General features: G+C 38.5%; 1 protein-coding gene across 1 annotated transcript in view; it reads right to left on the reverse strand.

Moving 5' to 3' along the window:
* Nucleotides 1-24,052, reverse strand: part of TDRD7 (tudor domain containing 7) — an 89,609-nt gene that overhangs the window by 65,027 nt on the left and 530 nt on the right. The window contains exon 2 of the mRNA XM_082468559.1: nt 1,314-1,526. Within this exon, the coding sequence (XP_082324685.1) occupies nt 1,314-1,520 (207 nt within the window). The 5' untranslated portion in view covers nt 1,521-1,526. The remainder of the gene's footprint in view (nt 1-1,313; nt 1,527-24,052) is intronic.

Consider the following 24,052-nt stretch of genomic DNA (forward strand, 5'->3'; position numbering starts at 1 on the left):
AAACATTAAAAATGTCCAAAATAGGAGAATAAAGAGTTGAGTAAATTATAGCATAGTAAGTATATGAAGCATTACTAAATTATTAATTAATTCATTCAGATATTTGATCATTTATACATTCAACACATATTTATTAAACACCTACTGTTAGGGGTAAAAAAAAAAAAATCCCTTATCCTCAAGAAACTTATGAAGGAAAGAGAGGCAAAGAGACTAAACAGAAAACTTTATGTCATGTGTCATACTGGATGTATTACAAGGGGCCAAGCAGATAGAAAGGAGGGCTCTGTCTGGGAGAACCAGGGTCACTGAAGAAAGTTTTATTATTAATATAATATTTAATTAGTTTATACCTTCTCATTATATAAAATTTATTACAGATTACGTGAACCTCTGACCACTCTCCCAATCCTGGGCCCCTTTTCTCCTCTACCCACTGCCTCCCTACCCACCCACCTCCCAAGAGGACAACTATTATAATTTTTGGTGAGAAATACTCCAGACCTGTTCTACATATTTACATATATAGAAATGTACCCTAAAAAAGGTATTGATTGCGGGGATGGGTGCCTTTCTGTCTTGGATGGTGGTTTGTCCATATCTTTCATACGGTACATTAGGCAGAAACCAAGAAGTGAAACTGTTGGGTCATAGAGTATATGCAATAAAAAATTTACTTGCTACCACCTAATCGCCCATGTTATACATAAAATATTCTTCCAGAGAAACTAAAGGATTTAAAATTGTAGAATAACATGATCACTGTTACTAAAGTGTGAAGGTGAGAACAGGGTAGGGACTAAAGACAAGGATAACAGTAGGGAGGGCCCTGTAATAACCAAAAGTGATGATCAATCAATTAGAGGCTGAACTAGGATCCAGACAGTAGGAATAGATAGGAGTCAGGTCAAATGATGAGAATTTTAAAGTGTCTATTAGATTCGGTAATCAGGAAGTCATTAGTGACCTAGGCAAAAATAGCTGTAGCAGGTCTATAATGAGTGGGTATGACATTTAGGCAGTTAAGGTCTCCAGTACAGTTATTTAGTTTGGACAATGAGACTGGGTAAAGTTTAACTTGAAAATTTTTAATTTAATATGGTTAAAACCTTATTTTTACGACAGAAAGAATTTGAGGGTAAAACAAAAGACATGAGAATATTGGCTGTGTTGTGGATGCTGTTCTCTCTATCACTACCGATCTTGGCTAGTGTTTTTCACCTTGACTTCTACCCTAATTATGAGATTGGAAGTGCCAGACAGGCAATTAAGAATTGGTTTGACTCTTCTGAAACACACAATTACCTTCTTACCTCTCCAGATCTACTAGTCTCTATCTTGACAACTGCTGGCACACTTCTCAGATAGGCTTCTAGCGTAGGATAACCTAATTGCTTGAAGGGGATCCAGTCTCCAGTTAAGGATCTGTACTCTCCTTGGAGCCGGGGTAATGCTATTCCGTTCTTATGAGACTGTAGAACAGCTCGCAGCATTTTTGAAACCAGATCTGCTTCCAGCATCTTCACCTATAAGAACACAGTGGAAGGTTACTATAATGATGCATTAGTCTGTGAATTCAAATATATTTTCAGAGTTTACACTTGTTTGAGTATTTCATAAATTGCTATTGAATATTTTCTGTGCTATTACAATACAGGGAAATAACTGCTATGGTACAGAAAAGCATGGAATACTATGAGAACATTAGGGAAGTCAGGAAGGCACAAAGACTAGCCCGGGGAGGGACAATATCAGGGAATGTTTCCCAGATGGGAGGAGGCCTGATGGAGTCCTGAAGGACAAGATGCAATCGGCCAAGCAAGGAAGCAAAGGGTGTGTGGGGGTGGGGGTGGGGGATGGGGAGAGGTATCAGCCCCAAGTAGAGGGAACAGAAAATTCAAAAGGCACAGAGGTGAGAGAGAAGCACATGGTTGGTTCTGAGAACCCCAGGCAGTTAAGTGGCTGGATATGAATGAACAAAGACTCTAAGCTGAGGACTGAAAGATGGGGATGGAAGAGGTGAGAAGAGGCAGACCCAGAAGAGACTACTAGATATGCTAAGATGTTTGCATTTTTGCCAAAAGTAATGTGAGACCTTGGAGGGATTTTAAATAGCAGAATAAGATGATCAGCTCTGCATTTTAAGAAGATCACTCCACAGTAGCAGGGAAAATAAACTAGAAGGAGAAAGATAAATGAGTTGTAAGAACTGAAGATATGGAATATCTGAAAACAGGGCCTTGGGAAAAAACAAAAAATCAGTATCAGAGGTAATTAGGAAGTGGAATCAACAGGAATTGATTAACTGGTTTGAATTACAAGAGAGGCCCCAGATTTCTAGCTAGAAGCGTGGTGGATAGTAATGGCCCACACTTACGTGGGGTAGAGGCAAGAGAGGAAGGGAGTGAAATCGTTCTGGATATACGGAGGTTGGGATGCTCTTAGGGCAGCCACATAGTTATATTCATTAGGAACTTAGGTTAGAAATCTGAGCTGCTTATAGATTTGTTGGCCTTCAGCATATATGTGGTATCTGGTGTCCAGGGAGTTAAAAATAAGGTTAAGGATGGACTGCTATGGAAGGCTGTCATTTAAGAGATGGGCAGAGGAACAAGAACCTATAAAAGGCTAAGAAAAAGGGACCAGAGAGATAGAAGTAGAAAAGGCAAAGTCATAGTGTCATACAAACAAAAAGAGGAAAAAGCCAAAAAGAATGGCATATTCAAAAATGTCATATGCAATAACAGACAGGTCAAGTGAGAGAAAAAAGAAAAGTGACTAATAAATTTTGGTACCAAAGAAATCCATGGGGACCTTGGCTAAGGATTTTCATTGATCAGTAACAGGCATTTTTCAAGATTAATCACTCATATTTTCTTTGGACTAATGGTAAACAGAATGAAGATACATTCAGAGAAGGACATCCAAGCAGCCAGGAAAAGTAGATTTAGCCTTTCATTACAGGAAGGAGAAAGGCAAGCCATGGACAACTTGTTAATTTTTCCTTCAACAGTTCTATCCGATAGAACTTTCTTCCCTGGTGGTCCAGTGGCTAAGACTCTGCACTCCCAATGCAGGGAGCCTGGGTTCAATCCCTGGTCAGGGAACTAGATTCCACATGCCTCAACTAAGAGCTCTCATGCTGCAACTAAAGATCCTGCATGATGCAACGAAGATCCTGCACGTGGCGATGAAGATCCTGCATGCGGCAATTAAGACCCAGTGCATCCAAATAAATAAATAAATAATTATTTAAAAAAAGAACTTTCTGTGATTATAGAAATATTTTATATCTGCGCAGTCCAACATGGTAGCCACTAGCCACATGTGGTTACTGAGCACTTGAAATGTGGCCAGCATGACTGAGGAACTGAAATTTCAATTTAAATTAAATAGGGCAAGTGGATACTATATCAGACTTCACAGAATTCTAGACAATCTTGCTCTTTCTCTGGTTTAGAAACATAAAGGAAGAACAGCATACAGTTTTAGCAATTTCCTCATTTGTCTATTTAAAAAAGGAGACAAAATAGCTCATTTGCAGGTGCTCTTGATTATAAATATAATACTCAAATGATGGCAAAGTTTAAATGGTAAATAACCTAAGTATGCATTATGTACTTCCCTCTACTAAACATTAACTCTTTTCAAATTGTCACCACTAGCACCAATGCCATTTAATTAATACTATTAATTAAACAGTAAATTAATTAAATAGTAAATAGTCTAGGAAAGTCCTATACTAGGTCTATATTCTTATGCTCTCTATAAACAGAAAGACATACACACACATATATGTATATATACACATATATTTATATTAAAATATATATTAATATTTATATTAAAATCTTCATTTAGGTATAATTTACATAAAATAAAATACTTATCTTATGTGCAGTGTTTATTGAGTTTTGAAAGCACATATATACTATGTAATCATCACCACAATCAAGATCTAGACATTTCTATCACGAAAAATGAGGGGTGTACAATATATGTAAAAGTAAAATGTACAACAACAACAACACAAAGAATGAGTGAAAGGAACTGGAAGTATACTATTGGAAGGTTCTTATACTATACATAAAGTACTATAATATTATTTCAAAGGGGAATGCAATAAAGAGATATACTGTAAAACTTATGACAGCCACTAAAATTTTTTAAGAGGCATAACTAATAAGCCAGTAGTAGTACAGATAAAACAAAATAGAAATTCAATAAAAAACCAGGTAGAAGTAAAAAAAAAAGTTAAGTAGGAAAAAAGAGAAAACAGAAACAAAAAGAACAGAAAAGGCAAATAGAAAACATCTAGCAAAATGATACATTTAAAGTCAACCATACCAGCAGAAGCAAGAAGAACTACAATCCTGCAGCCTGTGGAACAAAAACCACATTCACAGAAAGACAGACAAGATGAAAAGGCAGAGGGCTATATACCACATGAAGGAACAAGATAAAACCCCAGAAAAACAACTAAATGAAGTGGAGATAGGCAACCTTCCAGAAAAAGAATTCAGAATGCTGATAGTGAAGATGATCCAGGACCTCGGAAAAAGAATGGAGGCAAAGATCGAGAGGATGCAAGAAATGTTTAACAAAGATCTAGAAGAATTAAAGAACAAACAAACAGAGATGAACAATACAATAACTGAAATGAAAACTACACTAGAAGGAATCAATAGCAGGATAACTGAGGCAGAAGAACGGATAAGTGACCTGGAAGACAGAATGGTGGAATTCACTGCTGCAGAAGAGACTAAAGAAAAAAGAATGAAAAGAAATGAAGACAGCCTAAGAGACCTCTGGGAAAACATTAAATGCAACAACATTCGTATTATAGGGGTCCCAGAAGGAGAAGAGAGAAAGAAAGGACCAGAGAAAATATTTGAAGAGATTATAGTCGAAAACTTCCCTAACATGGCAAAGGAAATAGCCACCCAAGTCCAGGAAGTGCAGCGAGTCCCATACAGGATAAACCCAAGGAGAAACACACTGAGACACATAGTAATCAAATTGGCAAAAATTAAAGACAAAGAAAAATTACTGAAAGCAGCAAGGGAAAAACGACAAATAACATACAAGAGAACTCCCATAAGGTTAACAGCTGATTTCTCAGCAGAAACTCTACAAGCCAGAAGGGAGTGGCATGATATACTTAAAGTGATGACAGGGAAGAAACTACAACCAAGATTACTCTAACCGGCAAGGATCTCATTCAGATTCGATGGAGAAATCAAAAGCTTTACAGACAAGCAAAAGCTAAGAGAATTCAGCACCACCAAACCAGCTCTACAACAAATGCTAAAGGAACTTCTCTAAGTGGGAAACACAAGAGAAGAAAAGGACCTACAAAAACAAACCCAAAACAATTAAAAAATGGTCATAGGAACATACATATCGCTAATTACCTGAAACGTGAATGGATTAAATGCTCCAACCAAAAGACACAGGCTTGCTGAATGGATACAAAAACAAGACCCATATATATGCTGTCTACAAGAGACCCACTTCAGACCTAGGGACACATACAGACTGAAAGTGAGGGGATGGAAAAAGATATTCCATGCAAATGGAAATCAAAAGAAAGCTGGAGTAGCAATACTCATATCAGATAAAATAGACTTTAAAATAAAGAATGTTACAAGACACAAGGAAGGACACTACATAATGATCAAGGGATCAATCCAAGAAAAAGATATAACAACTATAAATATATAGGCACCCAACATAGAGCACCTCAATACATAAGGCAACTGCTAACAGCTCCGAAAGAGGAAATCGACAGTAACACAATAATAGTGGAAGACTTTAACACCTCACTTACACCAATGGAAAGATCATCCAAAATGAAAATAAATAAGGAAACAGAAGCTTTAAATGACACAATAGACCAGATAGATTTAATTGATATTTATAGGACATTCTATCCAAAAACAGCAGATTACACTTTCTTCTCAAGTGCGCACGGAACATTCTCCAGGATAGACCACATCTTGGGTCACAAATCAAGCCTCAGTAAATTTAAGAAAACTGAAATCATATCAAGCATCTTTTCTGACCACAACGCTATGAGATTAGAAGTCAATTACAGGGAAAAAAACATAAAAAACACAAACACATGGAGGCTAAACAATACATTACTAAATAACCAAGAGATCACTGAAGAAATCAGATAGGAAATCAAAAAATACCTAGAGACAAATGACAATGAAAACACGACGACCCAAAACCTATGGGATGCAGCAAAAGCAGTTCTAAGAGGGAAGTTCATAGCTATACAAGCCTACCTCAAGAAACAAGAAAACTCTCAAATAAACAATCTAACCTTACACCTAAAGGAACTAGAGAAAGAAGAACAAACAAAACCCAAAATTAGCAGAAGGAAAGAAATCACAGAGATCAGAGCAGAAATAAATGAAATAGAAACAAAGAAAACTATAGTAAAGATCAATAAAACTAAAAGCAAACTATAGCAAAGATCAATAAAACTAAAAGCTGGTTCTTTGAGAAGATAAACAAAATTGATAAACCATTAGCCAGACTCATCAAGAAAAAGAGAGAGAGGACTCAAATCAATAAAATCAGAAATGAAAAAGGAGAAGTTACAACAGACACCGCAGAAATACAAAGCATCCTAAGAGACTACTACAAGCAACTCTATGCCAACAAAATGGACAACCTGGAAGAAATGGACAAATTCTTAGAAAGGTATAACCTTCCAAGACTGAACCAGGAAGAAACAGAAAATATGAACAGACCAATCACAAGTAATGAAATTGAAACTGTGATTAAAAATCTTCCAACAAACAAAAGTCCAGGACCAGATGGCTTCACAGGTGAATTCTATCAAACATTTAGAGAATAGCTAACACCCATCCTTCTCAAACTCTTCCAAAAAATTGCAGAGGAAAGAACACTCCCAAACTCATTCTATGAGGCTACCATCACCCTGATACCAAATCCAGACAAAGATACTACAAAAAAAGAAAATTACAGACCAATATCACTGATGAATATAGATGCAAAAATCCTCAACAAAATACTAGCAAACAGAATCCAACAACACATTAAAAGGATCATACACCATGATCAAGTGGGATTTATCCCAGGGATGCAAGGATTCTTCAATATACGCAAATCAATCAATGTGATACACCATATTAACAAATTGAAGAAGAAAAACCATATGATCATCTCAATAGATGCAGAAAAAGCTTTTGACAAAATTCAACACCCATTTATGATAAAAACTCTCCAGAAAGTGAGCATAGAGGGAAACTAAGTCAACATAATAAAGGCCATATACGACAAACCCACAGCAAACATCATTCTCAATGGTGAAAAACTGAAAGCATTTCCTCTAAGATCAGGAATGAGACAAGGATGTCCACTCTCACCACTATTATTCAACATAGCTTTGGAAGTCCTAGCCACGGCAATCAGAGAAGAAAAAGAAATAAAAGGAATACAAACTGGAAAAGAAGAAGTAAAACTGTCACTGTTTGCAGATGACATGATACTATACATAGAGAATCCTAAAAATGCCACCAGAAAACTACTAGAGCTAATCAATGAATTTGGTAAAGTTGCAGGATACAAAATTAATGCACAAAAATCTCTTGCATTCCTATACACTAATGACGAAAAATCTGAAAGAGAAATTAAGGAAACACTCCCATTTACCACTGCAACAAAAAGAATAAAATACCTAGGAATAAACCTACCTAGGGAGACAAAACACCTGTATGCAGAAAACTGTAAGACACTGATGAAAGAAATTAAAGATGATACCAACAGATGGAGAGATATACCATGTTCTTGGATTGGAAGAATCAATATTGTGAAAATGACTATACTACCCAAAGCAATCTACAGATTCAATGCAATCCCTATCAAATTACCAATGGCATTTTTTACAGAACTAGAACAAAAAATCTTAAAATTTATATGGAGGCACAAAAGGCCCCATATAGCCAAAGCAGTCTTGAGGGGAAAAAACGGAGCTGGAGGAATCAGACTCCCTGACTTCAGACTATACTACAAAGCTACAGTAAGCAAGACAATATGGTACTGGCACAAAAACAGAAACATAGATCAATGGAACAAGGTAGAAAGCCCAGAGATAAACCCACGCACCTATGGTCAACTAATCTATGACAAAGGAGGCAAGGATATACAATGGAGAAAAGACAATCTCTCCAATAAGTGGTGCTGGGAAAACTGGATAGCTACATGTAAAAGAATGAAATTACAACACTCCCTAACACCATACACAAAAATAAACTCAAAATGGATTAGAGACCTAAATCTAAGACCGGACACTATAAAACTCTTAGAGGAAAACATAGGAAGAACACTCTTTGACATAAACCACAGCAAGATCTTTTTTGATCCACCTCTTAGAGTAATGGAAATAAAAACAAAAATAAACAAATGGGACCTAATGAAACTTAAAAGCTTTTGCACAGGAAAGGAGACCATAAACAAGATGACAACCCTCAGAATGGGAGAAAGTATTTGCAAACGAATCAACGGACAAAGGATTAATCTCCAAAATATATAAACAGCTCATGCAGCTCAATATTAAAAAAACAAACAACCTAATCCAAAAATGGGCAGAAGACCTAAATAGACATTTCTCCAAAGAAGACATACAGATTGCCAACAAACACATGAAAGGATGCTCAACATCACTAATCATTAGAGAAATGCAAATCAAAACTACAATGAGGTATCACCTCACACGGGTCAGAATGGCCATCATCAAAAAGTCTACAAACAATAAATGCTGGAGAGGGTGTGGAGAAAAGGGAACCCTCTTGCACTGTTGGTGGGAATGTAAACTGATACAGCCACTATGGAGAACAGTATGGAGGTTCCTTAAAAAACTAAAAATAGAATTACCATATGATCCAGCATCCCACTACTGGGCATATACCCAGAGAAAACCATAATTCAAAAAGACACATGCACCCGAATGTTCATTGCAGCACTATTTACAATAGCCAGGTCATGGAAGCAACCTAAATGCCCATCGACAGACGAATGGATAAAGAAGATGTGGTACATATATACAATGGAATATTACTCAGCCATAGAAAGGAACGAAATTGGGTCATTTGTTGAGACGTGGATGGATCTAGAGACCGTCATACAGGGTGAAGTATGTCAGAAAGAGAAAAACAAATATCGTACATTAACGCATGTATGTGGAACCTAGAAAAATGGTACAGATGAACCAGTTTGCAGGGCAGACGTTGAGACACAGATGTAGAGAACAAACATATGGACACCAAGGGTGGAAAGCCGCGGGTGGGTGGTGGTGGTGGTGGGATGAATTGGGCAATTGGGACTCACATGTATACACTGATGTGTATAAAACTGATGACTAATAAGAACTTGCTGTATAAAAAAATTAAATTAAATTAAAAAATTTAAAAAAAAAAGGACTACGTACTGGGGAATTCCCTGGGGGTCCAGTGGTTAGGACTCTGTGCTTCCATTGCAGGGGGCCCAGGTTCATTCCCTCGTCAGGGAACTAAGATCCCACAATCCTGCTGCACAGCCAAATAAATAAATTTTAAAAAATAATAAAATAAAGTCAACCATATCAATAATTGCATTAAGTGTAAATGATTGAAATATCCTGATTAAAAAGTTAGAGATTGGTAGAGTGGATATAAAAGCAAGATTTTCCTATATACTATCTACAAGAAACCTATTTCAAATACAAACAACACATAGGTTAAAAGTAAAAATATAGAAAACGATATGCATGTAAATACACGACTATATTAATATTAGAACAAGTAATATTACCAAGGATAAAGAGGGACATTACAGGGACTTCCCTGGTGGCGCAGTGGTTAAGAATCCACCTGCCAATGCAGGGGACATGGGTTCGATCCCTGGTCTGGGAAGATCCCACATGCCACGGAGCAACTAAGCCCATGCACCACAACTATTGAGCCTGTGCTCTAGAGCTCGCCCGTGAGCCACAACTACTGAGCCCACGTGCCACAACTACTGAAGCCCACATGCCTAGAGCCCGTGCTCTGCAACAAAAGCAGCCACCACAATGAGAAGCATGTGCAATGCAACGAATAGTAGCCCCACTCTCAGCAACTAGAGAAAGCCCGCACGCAGCACTGAAGACCCAAAGCAGCCAAAAATAAATAAATTTAAAAAAAAGAGGGACATTACATAATAATTAAGGAATTAATTAATCAGGAAGATATAACAATCCTAAGTGTGACTGCATCTAACATTAGAGTTTTAAAACACATGAATGAAAAAACAATAGAGTTATGACTGGAGACTTCAAAACTCTTTTCTCAGTAATTGGTAGAGCCAGTAAACAAAAAATTCAGTAAGGATATAGAGGAGCTGAACAACACCATCAACCAAACTGGTCTAATTGATATTTACAGAACACTCCATCCCAACATTAGCAAAATATACATTCTTTTCAAGAGCTCATGGGACACTGACCAAGATAGAATACATTCGGAGTCTGAAACCAATCCTCAACCAATTTAGAATAATTGAAATTATACAAAGCGTATTCTATGATCAGAACTAAACTAAATTGGGTATCAGTAACAGAAAGATATGTGAACAATCCCTGTGTATTTGCAAATGTAATAACATACTTCTAAATAACCAAGGGTCAAAGAGGAAAGATCCTCCAAATAACCAGAAAACATTTAAATAAATGAAAACACAGTATATAAAAAATTGCTGGATGCAGTTAAAGCAATATTTGGAGGGAAATTTACAGCATCATATGCTTACATTAGAAAAAAAGAAACATTCCAAATCAATGATCTAATCTGCTACCTGAAGAAAAAAAGAGAGCAAATTATACCAAAAGGAAGTAGATGAAAGGAATTAATAAAGATGAGAGCAAAATCAGTACTGGAATGGTGAAACAGGTAAGTAATTAAATAGAAAAAAAGTAAAGGAAAAAAATCATGAAACCAAAACTAGTTCTTGAAAACTTCAATAAAATTGATAACTTCCAGGTAGATTAATCAAGGGGAAAAAAAGAGAAGACACAAATTACTAATAATGCGATTGAAAAGGGGGCCATAAATACAGATCCTTACATATTGTTTAATGTCTACAATCCATACAATTGTAGACATTAAAAAGAGAATATTATGAACAATTCATGCCAATAAATCTGGTAACTTGGATGAAATGGATGAATTCACTGAAAGACAATTTCCAAAGCTCACTCAAGAAGAAACAGATAACCTTAATATCCTTAAGAATATTAGAGAAATTAAATTTGTAGTTAGAAACCTTCACACAAGGAAAACTCAAACCCAGATGGCTTTATTGGAAAATTCTACCAAACACTTCAGAAGGAATTAATACCACTTCTACACAAACTCTTCCAGAAAGTAGAGAGGAAGGGAACACTTCTGAACTCACTTTATGAGGCGAACATTATGCTGATACCAAAACCAAAGACATTATAAGAAAAGAAAAGTACAGACCAATATCCCTCATGAACATAAGTGAAAAAAATCCTAACAAAATATTAGTAAATCGAATCCAACAATATGTAAGAGAAATAACACACCATGATTAACTATGGTTTACTCTAGGAATGCAAGATTGGTTCAACACTCATAAGTCAATCAATGTAACTGACTATATCAACAGACTAAAGGAGAAAAACCACATGATATCAGTAGGTGAAGAAAAGACATTTGACAAAGTTAAAAATCATTTATTTTAATAACTCTCAGAAAATAAGAATAGACGTGAACCTCCTTAAACTGATAAAGAGTATCTGTGAAAAACCCTCAGCTAACATCACATGTAATAGTGAAAGAATGAATGCTTTCTGCTTAAGAATGGGAACAGGGTAAGAATGTCCATTCTCTTCACTCCTATTCATTACCACACTAGAGGTCCTAGCTGGTGCAATCAGACTGATTTCAAAACTTACCATAACAGTATATTAGTCGAAATAGTGTGGCATTGACAAAAGGACAGTCACGTCAATGGAACAGAATATATAGACCAGAAATAGACCCACACATAAATGGTCAACTGATTTTTGACAAAGATAGCAAGGAATTCAATGGAGAAAGTTCAACAAACAGTGCTGGAACACTATTCATCCATACACAAAAAATGAATCTCATACCAGACACAAAAATTAAATCGAAATGAATCATTTAGGTCCTAAATGACAAAGTTAATACTGTAAAATTTCTAGAGAAAACAGGAATAAATCTTTGTGACCTTGGGATAGGCAAAGAACTTTTAGAGCCATGATGAAAAAACCCAACAAATTGGATCTCATCAAAATTTAAAACTTCTGCTCTTCTAAAGGCTGTTAAGAAAATGTAACTTCCTGGATTTGGCTGAAAATGTAGTCAGTACTGCATCACAGTTCCACTTCTCCTACTTCTGCTTCCCTCACCCTTCTTACCACAGGTGTTAATACCAAGGACACTCCCTAATAAAATTCCTGATAAGCTCTTCCTCAATGAATGCTTCCTGGGGAATCCCACCTGGAACACACACCTCACAGTCACATTCTTTAAGATGTTTGTTTTTATCATCTCTACTTTTTCAGCTCAAACTCACTCTGTAACTTTCTGCAAGGTCTTTTCAACATTTAACACCCTATTAAAAATTCCTCCCAGGAAAATCATACATGACCTTTTTATTATTAATACCCAGGATACCTTAGGACTATCCAGATCTTTTAAAATTACCCAGAATTGTTCTCTCTTTCCTCCTTTTTATTTTTCATTTCTTGAGCATTATTTTGTTTATTTATTTGGGGATTAACATGTACTACTACTATATTTAAAATAGATAAACAACAAGGACCTACTGTATGGCACAGGGAACTCTGCTCAATATTCCATAATAACCTAAATGGGAAAAGAATTTGAAAAAGAATACATATATGTATATGTGTAACTGAATCACTTTGCTGTACACCTGAAACTAACACAACATGTTAGTCAACTATACTCTGACATAAAATAAAAATTAAAAATAAATAGGGGCTTCCCTGGTGGCACAGTGGTTGAGAATCTGCCTGCTAATGCAGGGGACACGGGTTCTAGCCCTGGTCTGGGAAGATTCCACATGCCGCGGAGCAACTAGGCCCGTGAGCCACAATTACTGAGCCTGCACGTCTGGAGCCTGTGCTCCGCAACAAGAGAGGCCGCGATAGTGAGAGGCCCAGCGCACCGCAATGAAGAGTGGCCCCCGCTTGCTGCAACTAGAGAAAGCCCTCGCACAGAAACGAAGACCCAACACAGCCAAAAATAAATATAAAATAAATAAATAAATAAAAGATTACTATTAAAAAAATAAAATAAAATAAATGTACCCAAAAAAAAAGAAAAAAAAAAAGAAAATGAAAAGACAAGCCACAGACTAAGAGAAAATATTTTCATAGCATACCTGGTAAAGGACTGGTAGCTAGAATATAAAAACAATACTCACCAGTAGTTCAACCCTTTTTATTGATAAGTAGTAGTCCACTGTATGGATATACCACAATTTGTTTATCCATTCAAATGTTGATAGACATGTGGGGTGCTTCCAGCTTTGGGGTATTAAAAATAAAGCTGCTTTCCACTATGGAAAACAGTATTGAGGTTCCTCAGAAAACTAAAAATAGAGTTACCATATGATCCAGAAATCCCACTCCTGGGCATATACCCAGACAAAACTATAATTCAAAAAGATACATGCACCCCTATGTTCATACCAGTACTATTCACAATAGCCAAGACATGGAAACAACCTAAATGTCCATTGACAGATGAATGGATAAAGAAGATGTGGTACATACATAAAATGGAATACTACTCAGCCATAAAAAAGAATGAAATAATGCCATTTGCAGCAACATGGATGCAACTAGAGATGATCATACTAGGTGAAGTAAGTCAGAAAGAGAAAGACAAATACCATACGATATCACTTACATGTGGAATCTAAAATACGGCTCAAATGAACCTATCTACCAAACAGAAAAAAACTCACAGACATAGAGAACAGACTTGTGGTTGCCAAGGGGGAGGAAAGGAGAGAGAGGGATGGACTGGGAGTTTGTGGTTAGTAGATGCAAACTATGACATTTAGAATGGATAAACAACAAGGTCCTACTGTATAGCACAGGGAACCATATCCAATCTCCTGGGATAAACCATAATGGAAAAGAATATAAAAAAAAGAATGTATATATGTGTATAACTGAGTCACTTTGCTGTCCAGCAGAAATTAGTACAACATTCTAAATCAACTATACTTCAATAAAAAATAAATGAAGCTGCTTTGCAAAGATATATATTTTTCTTTCTCGTGTAAATTCTGAGAATTGGACTTTCTGAAGATTTAATACCCATAATATCTATGGAAGGAAAGTATTATTCTCATTCTGTAAATGAGAAAACCAAAGCTCAGAGATGTTAAATAACCAACATATCACAGGATGTATGGAAGCCAGGATTTTAGTCCTGGTCTGTTTGATGCCAAAGCCCACATTCTTTCTATCACATTACCCTGACTGGTACTGAAAAAAATAAAAGACAAAACCCTGAAGAATTAACAACAGGAGACAAGACAATCAAGAAAGTCAGTAAAGTAAACTGAAGAGAAGAAAAAAACAGTCCTGTGAAATGAACAGTAGAGTCAGCCTACTCACAGGTGTGGTATGGATCCCAAGTCAACGAGACAACTGGAGACAGGCACTCTAAATACTAAAAATTCATGGCAGAGAAAGACAACAGCTATAGAGTCTGAGCACCTGCATTACTCCTGATGTCCATCTACATTTTGAGTATGCTGGTGAGAAGGAAAGAGAGGCTGGCTTTGGGACCTATATTTCAAGGTTGTCAGATGTTAAATCTGAAGTATGAACTTTGGCTCTTAAATGGTAAACTCCTGATTACAAGAGAAATGCTTTGATTTACAATGGTTCATGATTCAAAGATCATTGAACTTTGAGTATACAGTTATTTCCTCAAGTAAGCAAAACCACAAAGCAAGCGGGCTGGCCAAGTTTTAATTTGCAAGAGGAGAAACTAAAGGATCACTTGCTAACTTCCTAGTGCCAAGCCGCCTCAACTTTGTCTCTTTGACCTCCACCTTTCCTACCTAGCTATCTACTCTCTTCTTTCCTTCAAACCCAATCCCTCCCATCTACTCATCTAGAGCTCCTCTGAGTAAAACTGGCCTTTGCCTCTTTGTATATCTGCATATCTAAGTGGGCCGTGACTATGAATTATATACACATTATGTGTAGGTATAAAGTCAGGTGGTCAGTGCCCATGTGGGAATATACCCTCTTGGGTGTGAGCAGTGTACCAGGATCAAACTAGACTATTTAGCATATCTGGCTCCTCCCTATTCAGAACAACTTTAAATTCCCCTGCCACAGTTTCAGTATGAAGGACATACCCATCACCTTCTCTACTGCCTCCTCCTTCCCTTGTTTTTGGAAAGAGCATCTGTTCCATTGTTACCTTCCCACTGTAGTCTACTTTTCCCCAGCTACTTAGCGGGTAGACAGCAACCACTAATTTATGGGGGGGAAAAATCTCTAATAAATGCATTCTATTCAATAATGGAAATCCTATGACTAAAATATAACAGAACTCCAATATGATACTGGCTTGAAATGACAGTTCTAACCCCATCTTAGAAGCTAACCAGAGGCTTGTTCCACAGGTCGCCCTATATGAAAGACTCCTGCTCCCTCCATCCTAAGGAGAGCAATTTCAGGCCACTTTCTCTGAAATGTTCCCCTCTATCTTCCTTATTTCTGTTCTGAAACAGGTGTCATCAGGGATCTCCCAAACACAGCACTTAACACATTTTGGGGAGGGAGAAGGTCATACACCCACATATACAGCTTGTCTAATTGCCACAGAATATAGTAAAAGCTGTAAGGCTTTGCCCAGTGCTTGCTTCCTTAATCCCACCCTCTTCGAATGTGTCTTCTTCTTTGGGGACCTAGACTCTGCCAAGATACAGTAGTCTTATGGCCTCTATCCTGATTATCCTATCCTCCTGCCCCAAGACTATCAGATAGGCTTCATGCAGATAAAAGGTATGTATTTACAGTGAGCAACTGATGATAATGTTAAATAAATAAAAAAACAGTGCTAATCTGTGTGGCACACAAGTGCTCATCCTTATTTTTCACTTTTCTCACCCTCCCTAACCTCATGTTTGCCTATCTTCGTTTCTTGGCAACTGTTAGACTAATTTTTCTAAGTTACACTTCCCAACCTGACCTGAGAAATGCTTTGGAAGCCAGGATTTTAGTCCTGGTCTGTTTGATGACCTGAGAGACACTCCTGCCACACACATAACCTCCTAGTTTCACTCTCTTTAATGCACATATTATCATAGTTAAAATCCACAGTTACGACCAAGGAAGTTCAATGTTTCTTTCAAGAGTAAAGCTACTGACGACTAGTAGATGATACATTGATTCTGACTTTATTTGGGGGAGAGATGGGGGATTGCAGAAGGCTGTGCACACACCTCCTCTTCCTGCTTGTGTTCCCCAAGTTCAATACCACTATGCAAGAGCACTTATTTTCCTGGGACAAATCCCTTCTCCGCAGCCTTCTTCTTATCTGCAAGATGAAGGGATTTGGTCTTAGTGGTTCTCCACCGCCCCCTCGCCCCACCACTAAGTGACACATGAAGATGGACAGGCTCAGTTCACGGTTCCCCCACTCCTCACCACCTGCACGGTGATCACCCTAGTCCACACCAACCACATTTCTTGCCTGGACTGAGGCAACTGCCTCCGTGCTGGTCTCTCTGCTTCCACTTCACTGATAATCTATTCTTCACATCACAGCCAGAGTGATCCTTTTAAATCATAAATCCCATCACATCATTCCTCTGCTCAAAACCCTCCAAGGGCTTCCTGTCTTACTCAGACTAAAGGCCAAAGTCTTCAGAGGGGCCAAAAGGGCCCTACACAATCTGCACCCATCCCACTTCTCTGACCTCAACTCCTCCTCCCCTTTTCTCTCACTCACTCCACTCCACACTGCTTTTCTTTCTGCACTTGCCAGTCCCTCTGCCCCAGGGTCGACACAGCTCATTGCCTCACCTCCTTCAGGTATTTGCTCAAATGTCACCTTCTCAGTACAGCCTTCCCTGGTCACCTTATTCAAAACCAGAACGGTTATGCCAGCTGCCCAGTACTCCCTTTACCCTTCCCCTGCCTTATTTCACTCCGTAGCACTTATGCCATCCAATATTCTTCTTTATTTTACTGTCTGTCTCCCTGACTTGAATGTAAGCTCCATGAAAGCAGGGATTTCGGTGGGTTTTGTTCACTGCTGAATCCCTAGTGCCCAGCCCACAACGAGAGCTCAATACATATTGAGTGAATGAATGAGAAATTCTCCATATAACTAACACCACTCCTTTTCTCTCCTACTCACTAAAATAAGTGTATTGCATGTGAGCAGTTAAAGGAATAATCTTAAATTTAAGTTATTAAAAATTATTTGCAAATTTTAATGATTGTTGTAAACTGACTGAGACAGCCAATTATGTCACCAAGCTGTGATTGAGATCCATCACACAGTTTACTTCTGGGCCTTTCCACTCTGAGCCAGAGTTCTCAATGAGCAGGCTCAGGTCTGGGCCATAGCGTTACTGCAAAATGTCCACATACCCCAATGTGTAAGCAAGCACTGCTTGAACACTGGTAAGTGTCTCATACTTACATGTATTCCTGTTTTTCAAACAGTGTGCAGATACTGTTGAGAGTCACAAACACGAATTGATATTGAATTTACAACAGCTTTTGGTAGTTATATATTTTATCAACCAAAGGATATTAGAAGTACAACTAATCATGTGTGAAGTTTCACAAAGTTCTTTTAAAAATTAAAAAAAAGAACCTGATACTTGAGGAGACTGGGAAGCAATGCTTGACCACATGGCTACAATCTGAATTAAGCATCCCTCTCCCTCCCCTTTTTTAAGTATGCTATTTTCATGGAATACTATAATTCTCTATTTGTATACAACTTTTTGGAGGGAAGGGCAGTCCCCGGACTATAGGACTGAGGATCTCAAAGATGGTGAGAAACAGATAAGTGTGGTAAAACCTGGAAGGGTAAATGTGGTTGTACATCTTGTTCAGATGTACGTCTTGTTCTCATGTTTGTCAATTTCTTCCAGTCCAGTTTGCAATTCCAACATTAGCAATATCACTTCAGGCACTGAACAAAAAGAACGTTACAACTAAAGCTTAAAAAACGTATTATTTTCTAATCTACTATATTGCTATAGAACGCTCTAAATTTTGTTCATTCCTTGGTTATCATGGCATTTTTTGAGGTTTTCTGAAGGTGGCAATTATACTCAAGAACTTTTGGAAACAGTATGCATATAAGAATACTTTCTTCTAACTATACGAATCAAGTTTATCTTGGATATCATCCACTAGAAGCACAAAAGGAAGCTTATCATGGGAATTTCAACTATTAGTGAAGTGCCTCAATGGCAACTCCTCCAAAGTAGCTTCCAAATTTCTTTTTTTTTTTTAACATCTTTATTGGAGTATAATTGCTTTACAGTGTTGTGTTAGTTTCTGCTGTATAACACAGTGAATCAGCTATATGCAAATGTATATCCCCATATCCTCTCCCTCTTGCCTCTCTCTCCTACCCTCCTTATCCCACCCCTCTAGGTGGTCGTAAAGCACCGAGCTGATCTCCCTGTGCCATGCAGCTGCTTTCCCACTAGCTATCTATCTTACATTTGGTAGTGTATATATGTCAATACTACTCTCTCACTTCGTCCCAGCTTCCCCTTCCCCTTCCCCGTGTACTCAAGTCCATTCTCTACGTCTGTGTCTTTATTCCTGTCCTAGGTTCATCAGAACCTTTTTTTTTTTTTTTTTTTTAGATTCCATTATATATGGCTTAGCATATGGTATTTGTTTTTCTCTTTCTGACTTATTTCACTCTGTATGACAGACTCTAGGTCCATCCACCTCACTACAAATAACTCAATTTTGTTTCTTTTTATGGCTGATTAATATTCCATTGTATATATGTGCCACATCTTTATCCATTCATCTGTCGATGGACACTTAGGTTGCTTCCATGTCCTGGCTATTGTAAATAGTGCTGCAACGAACCCTGTGGTACAGGACTCTTTTTGAATTATGGTTTTCTCAGGGTATAGGCCCAGTAGTGGGATTGCTGGGTCATATGGTAGTTCTATATTTATTTTTTTTAAGGAACCTCCATACTGTTCTCCACAGTGGCTGCATCAATTTACATTCCCACCAACAGTGCAAGAGGGTTCCCTTTTCTCCACATTCTCTCCAGCATTTATTGTTTGTAGATTTTTTGATGATGTGTGGCTCCCAAATTTCTTAAGTTGCCATTTTGCTCTTTCAACTTTCCTACTTATTTCTACTCTCTAAAAGTGTTGTGATAAATACAATTTAGAGTTTAAGAGAATTCAAATTCGTACTTTTATTTTGAGAATGTTATGTTAAGCCCTGGTGACCGTAAGTTAGGTGAGGTTGGGAGAAATAAGGTTGGTTATCTCTTTAAATTCAGGTTAAAATTCTTAAGGGTTTCCCTAGATAATAAAGGGGATGCTTGAGCTGAATAAGAATCCTCTGCTTGAGCAGAGTAAAGTGGAGGTGAGTCTGGGGAATTATTTAATCAGAGTATTTTAATCTCAAAAACTGACCAAGGTCAGCAAGCAAAGACCCCAGTCAAGGAGGAAGAAACTGGCCACAAGGATCACAACAGATTGCACTTGACTTTCATGTCCTTCCTCTCACTCTTTTTCTCCTCCTTTCCTTGCCTCTCTTTCTGAATGACAAGTGTCAAAAATAGAGTTATATGTGCTTACCACAATAGTTGGCATTTGGTAGTTACATTTTCCTAGAAACATGATATGGATGGCAAACTACCTATGAATACCTGCATTACATTGCTAAGAATGCAATAATACAGACATTGGTGTACTGGAGAAATTTTTAGTACAGCATCAAAGTTGAAATATTAGCGTTTTCCCAGGTTTTCTTACTTGCCTCATTAACATACTTGACCTGGCAAGCTTAGTAAGAAAGCCACCAGATCTCCTCCAAGATTTCTCACTTAACTAGTAGGCAAAAGCCTCTTAACTGCCATGTCCCACAATGTCCCTGGACATTGTAAAACAGCACAGGACAGGACAGTGGGCTTGACCTCAGAGTAGGGAGCCGAGAGAGAAGCGCGGAATGCTAGTAGGCACCTTCACACCATCTCCTCCAAACTGTTTAGTTTAAAAATGAGGAAACTGAGGTCCAGGGTAATTATTGCAGGCCTCACATATTTTTATGGCCAGACCCACAACAAGAACCCAGGTCTTCTGGCTCCCAAAAATGGGGCATCCTTTCAGACAGCTGCTCCAAACGTACAGAGTTGGCTTCTGAAAGTAAATTTGACTTGGGGAATACGGAGAACAACCCTGGGGCATATTTAGTGATTAGCCCTTAAAGTGGCATGAAATGGGGATCTGCCACATTCTGATTTAAGGGTGTGGCACCCAAATCCAAAATACTTGCCAACTGCTGCAAAAATTCAATCCTTTTATACTGTTCCTTTTCTATTTTGCTATACAATTAATCTTGAGTACCCCGAAACGCTAACAATGTGCAAGAAGTAGGGCAAGGATTAGGGGAAAGTAATGACAACCTTTAGGAAAGCAAGGTTTAAACAATGTAAATAGCCTAAAATAATTCTCACTTTCAAAACTGTAGTTGTAAATTCACAACTTTTCTCTCTAATACACCTAAAAATGGTCCCAGGAGAGTCTTATTCTGAAGAAGCAGGTTTTGGTGTCCTCTGGATACCTGCCTTTACCATTAGTTGATCCTCCCTGGCTCAATCGTTTGCATGCAATCTGCTTCCTGTAGATGCAGTTTCCTCAGTCCTGCTGCCCAAAGACCTTTAGCCAAGCTGGTGTCACTCCCGTATATGCTCTCTCCTCTCAGTTCCTCTTTTCTCAACTATTTCCAACTGTACTATTTGGCTCATTTTTCTCATTGCATTTTTTTTGTGTCATAAATTTGACTTGAAGAGTGGCACTAAACCCACAAATAAATCTGAAGAATCGTTAGGGTAAACTGAAATCACCAAGCAATCTCTCTTACCTTCTTCAGTCAGCTACTCAATTTTTAGTATCTCCTTAGGGCACATACTTCTGGTAAACGGCTGCCTTCTTCCATGAAGACACTATTTTAGCAACAAGCCAGGCCCTTAAAATTCAGAATGTCTGTGCATCATCTAGTCTATCCCAAACCCCTTATTACAAATCAATAAACTGAGCCTAAGAGAGGGAAGGTTTTTGTCTAAGACTCTTCCAAGGTGATTTCTCATCTTGCAACAGTTTAACATGCTATCTTTTATTTCCAATTATAGTCTATTTATTACCACCTTAATTACTCCTTTATCAACTCTCTTTAAAAAGATAGTTGGGACTTCCCTGGTGGCGCAGTGGTTAAGAATCCGCCTGCCAATGCAGGGGACACGGGTTCGATCCCTGGTCCGCGAAGATCCCACAGGCTGCGGAGCAACTAAGCCCGTGTGCCACAACTGCTGAGCCTGTGCTCTAGAGCCTGTGAGCCACTACTGAGCCCAAGTGCCACAACTACTGAAGCCTGCGTGCCTAGAGCCCGTGCTCCGCAACACGAGAAGCCACTGCAATGAGAAGCCTGTGCACCACAACGAAGAGTAGCTCCCGCTCACCGCAACTAGAGAAAGCCTGCGTGCAGCCAAAAATAAAATTAATTTTAAAAAATCCTGTTTAAAAAAAAAAAAAAGAAAGATAGTACTTAATGCCCTCAGGTGGTGATATACTCCCTCAGGGTATATTTAGAGAGCAGTTTTCTTTTTGTAATTATTGCAATTTCAACCTCCAAATTATCCATGCATTACTAATTACATAGTATGAATAAATAAAGGCTTTCCATAAATCTACATACTGGAGAAAGCTCTGAGATCATAAGTGGCTTAGTTAGGAGTTTGGGTCTTAATCCCAATTCTGCTTCTCATTAGCTATGACCCTTTGAACAAGTCACTTCAGGTCGCTTTTTTCATACGGAAGATGAGGAGGATGGGCTAGATCCATGGTTCTCAACTTTCCCTGGAGTCCTTCAAGTGCTGAAATGGGGGTCCAAAGATCTAACGGAAATCATGGGTTTGCTTCCTCCTGACAAACCTGCATAGCTAAAATATCGAGTTTGCTTTGGGGTCACACTGAGTATCTTGTGCCGATCAGAAGCTCTAACTGCCATATATCCTCACACACATCTTCAGCTCAAAATGACAAATTATCAATACTTTTAGCTTGTTTGAAAGACAACATTTTAAAAAAATTGGCCCAATGAGTAAATATTGAAAAGAATGAAGCTTTCAAAAGCATAAGGGTGGGAACAGAGGGAGGAGAAAGTCGGTTTTGCATAAGGAAAAACCAATTCACATAAATATGAAATTAGATTTCACTCCAAGCACCAAGGAACTTCTGTCTTTTCTGTATTTATGTGTTGACCCCGAAAGTGCCCAGAGGCAAAACACTCACTCTACGTCAAATCTCAGTTCTTAGAAATAGCACTTGATCAAACACAGAGTAGGCGCTTAGAGTTGGATTATAAAGTATTTTTCCTTTACGTTCATATTAGGTCTCCAACTAGATTATATTGCACAGAGAACTTCTGAGAGGTTCTTCAAGGAGTTTAAATCTCTTGGTACAAAATACAATAGTTCATTCAGCCACGTTCAGCCAGTTCACTTAAAAGGGCATTAGCAGGGATTACATTTCATTTCCAATCTACAGGGACTGAAATCCGAAGGAACCACCAACTGCTGCTTCAGAGTTCACTGTGTTTAACTAGCAAAGAGGGGGGCTGTGGGCTGGCAAAGGGCCCTGGACTGGAGCACAGGAGACGTGGGTTCTAATCCAGCTGACCCCAGAGCAATTCCCTACCCCTGGCACGGTCCTGTGCATGTAACTAATGCTCCATGAATATCAGTTGAATGGAACTGCAGAAATCTCCACCATGTGCCAATTTATATTATATAGAGCACTTAAAGATGTGTCCCTGCATCCAAGAAACTAAACCCAATTATGTAAAATATGGTAAGTTTGGTGGAAGAAAGAGAGTTAACACTTCTTGACTATTGTTATGAGCCAAAGGAATTACAGTAGTTATCTCACAAAAGCCTTGCAGAGTAAGTTATATATTTCCAATTGATAAAGAGAAAACCAGGCTCAAAGAAAGTATGTAATTTGTTCAAGATCACACAATTAGCAAGTGGAGAAGCCCAGGTTCCAACCCAAATCTGCAAAGCCCACGCTATTTGCAGTATGCAACACCTATACATCAAAGCAGCTGGGACTTGGGTCTAGTTCCACCTCTGTCTTTAAGTTGTTGTATATCACTAGGCAGGGCACTTTTCTGCAGTTTTTCCACCTGCACGAAAGGGGCGGGGGTGGGGGGGGGTGAAGGATAGGGATGGAGGAATGACCCAGGTCAGTGGTGTTTCTGTTTTGTAGAGTGGCTTTCATAATCCTTTTGGGCCAAGACTTTTTCTAATATAGCTATTTCCCTTTCCGGTTCTTTGAAATTGTTTGGGAGTGAGTGGTGCCCTCGGTTATGTATGGAAATGTATTGTACCTACTCACTCAAGGGGATCGGAGCAGAACAGTTGTGCCGGCTCCACGCCCCCTCCCATTAAATTGAGGCTGAGAACCTGACCCTATTGGGGAACACGGTGAAAGTTAAGATAACTCACTCATGGATTCATATTTCCCTCCTAACTTGGAGCTCTGCACCCACCCGGGGCTCAGGTGCTCACGGTCTGAGAGAAACGGATAGTATTTGTGTCCTGCACTGCTCCAGCGGCCTGGAGGGGCGGGTCTGTAAAGAGAGGAACTTAAAAGCTCACGGTGTGGGAGTTCAAACAGCCAGGGGGCTCGGATATCCCTTGCTCCGGGCGGGCAGCTGGCGCCT

This window comes from Balaenoptera physalus (assembly GCF_965194825.1).
Source record: "Balaenoptera physalus genome assembly, chromosome: 7".
Lineage (NCBI taxonomy): Eukaryota > Metazoa > Chordata > Mammalia > Artiodactyla > Balaenopteridae > Balaenoptera > Balaenoptera physalus.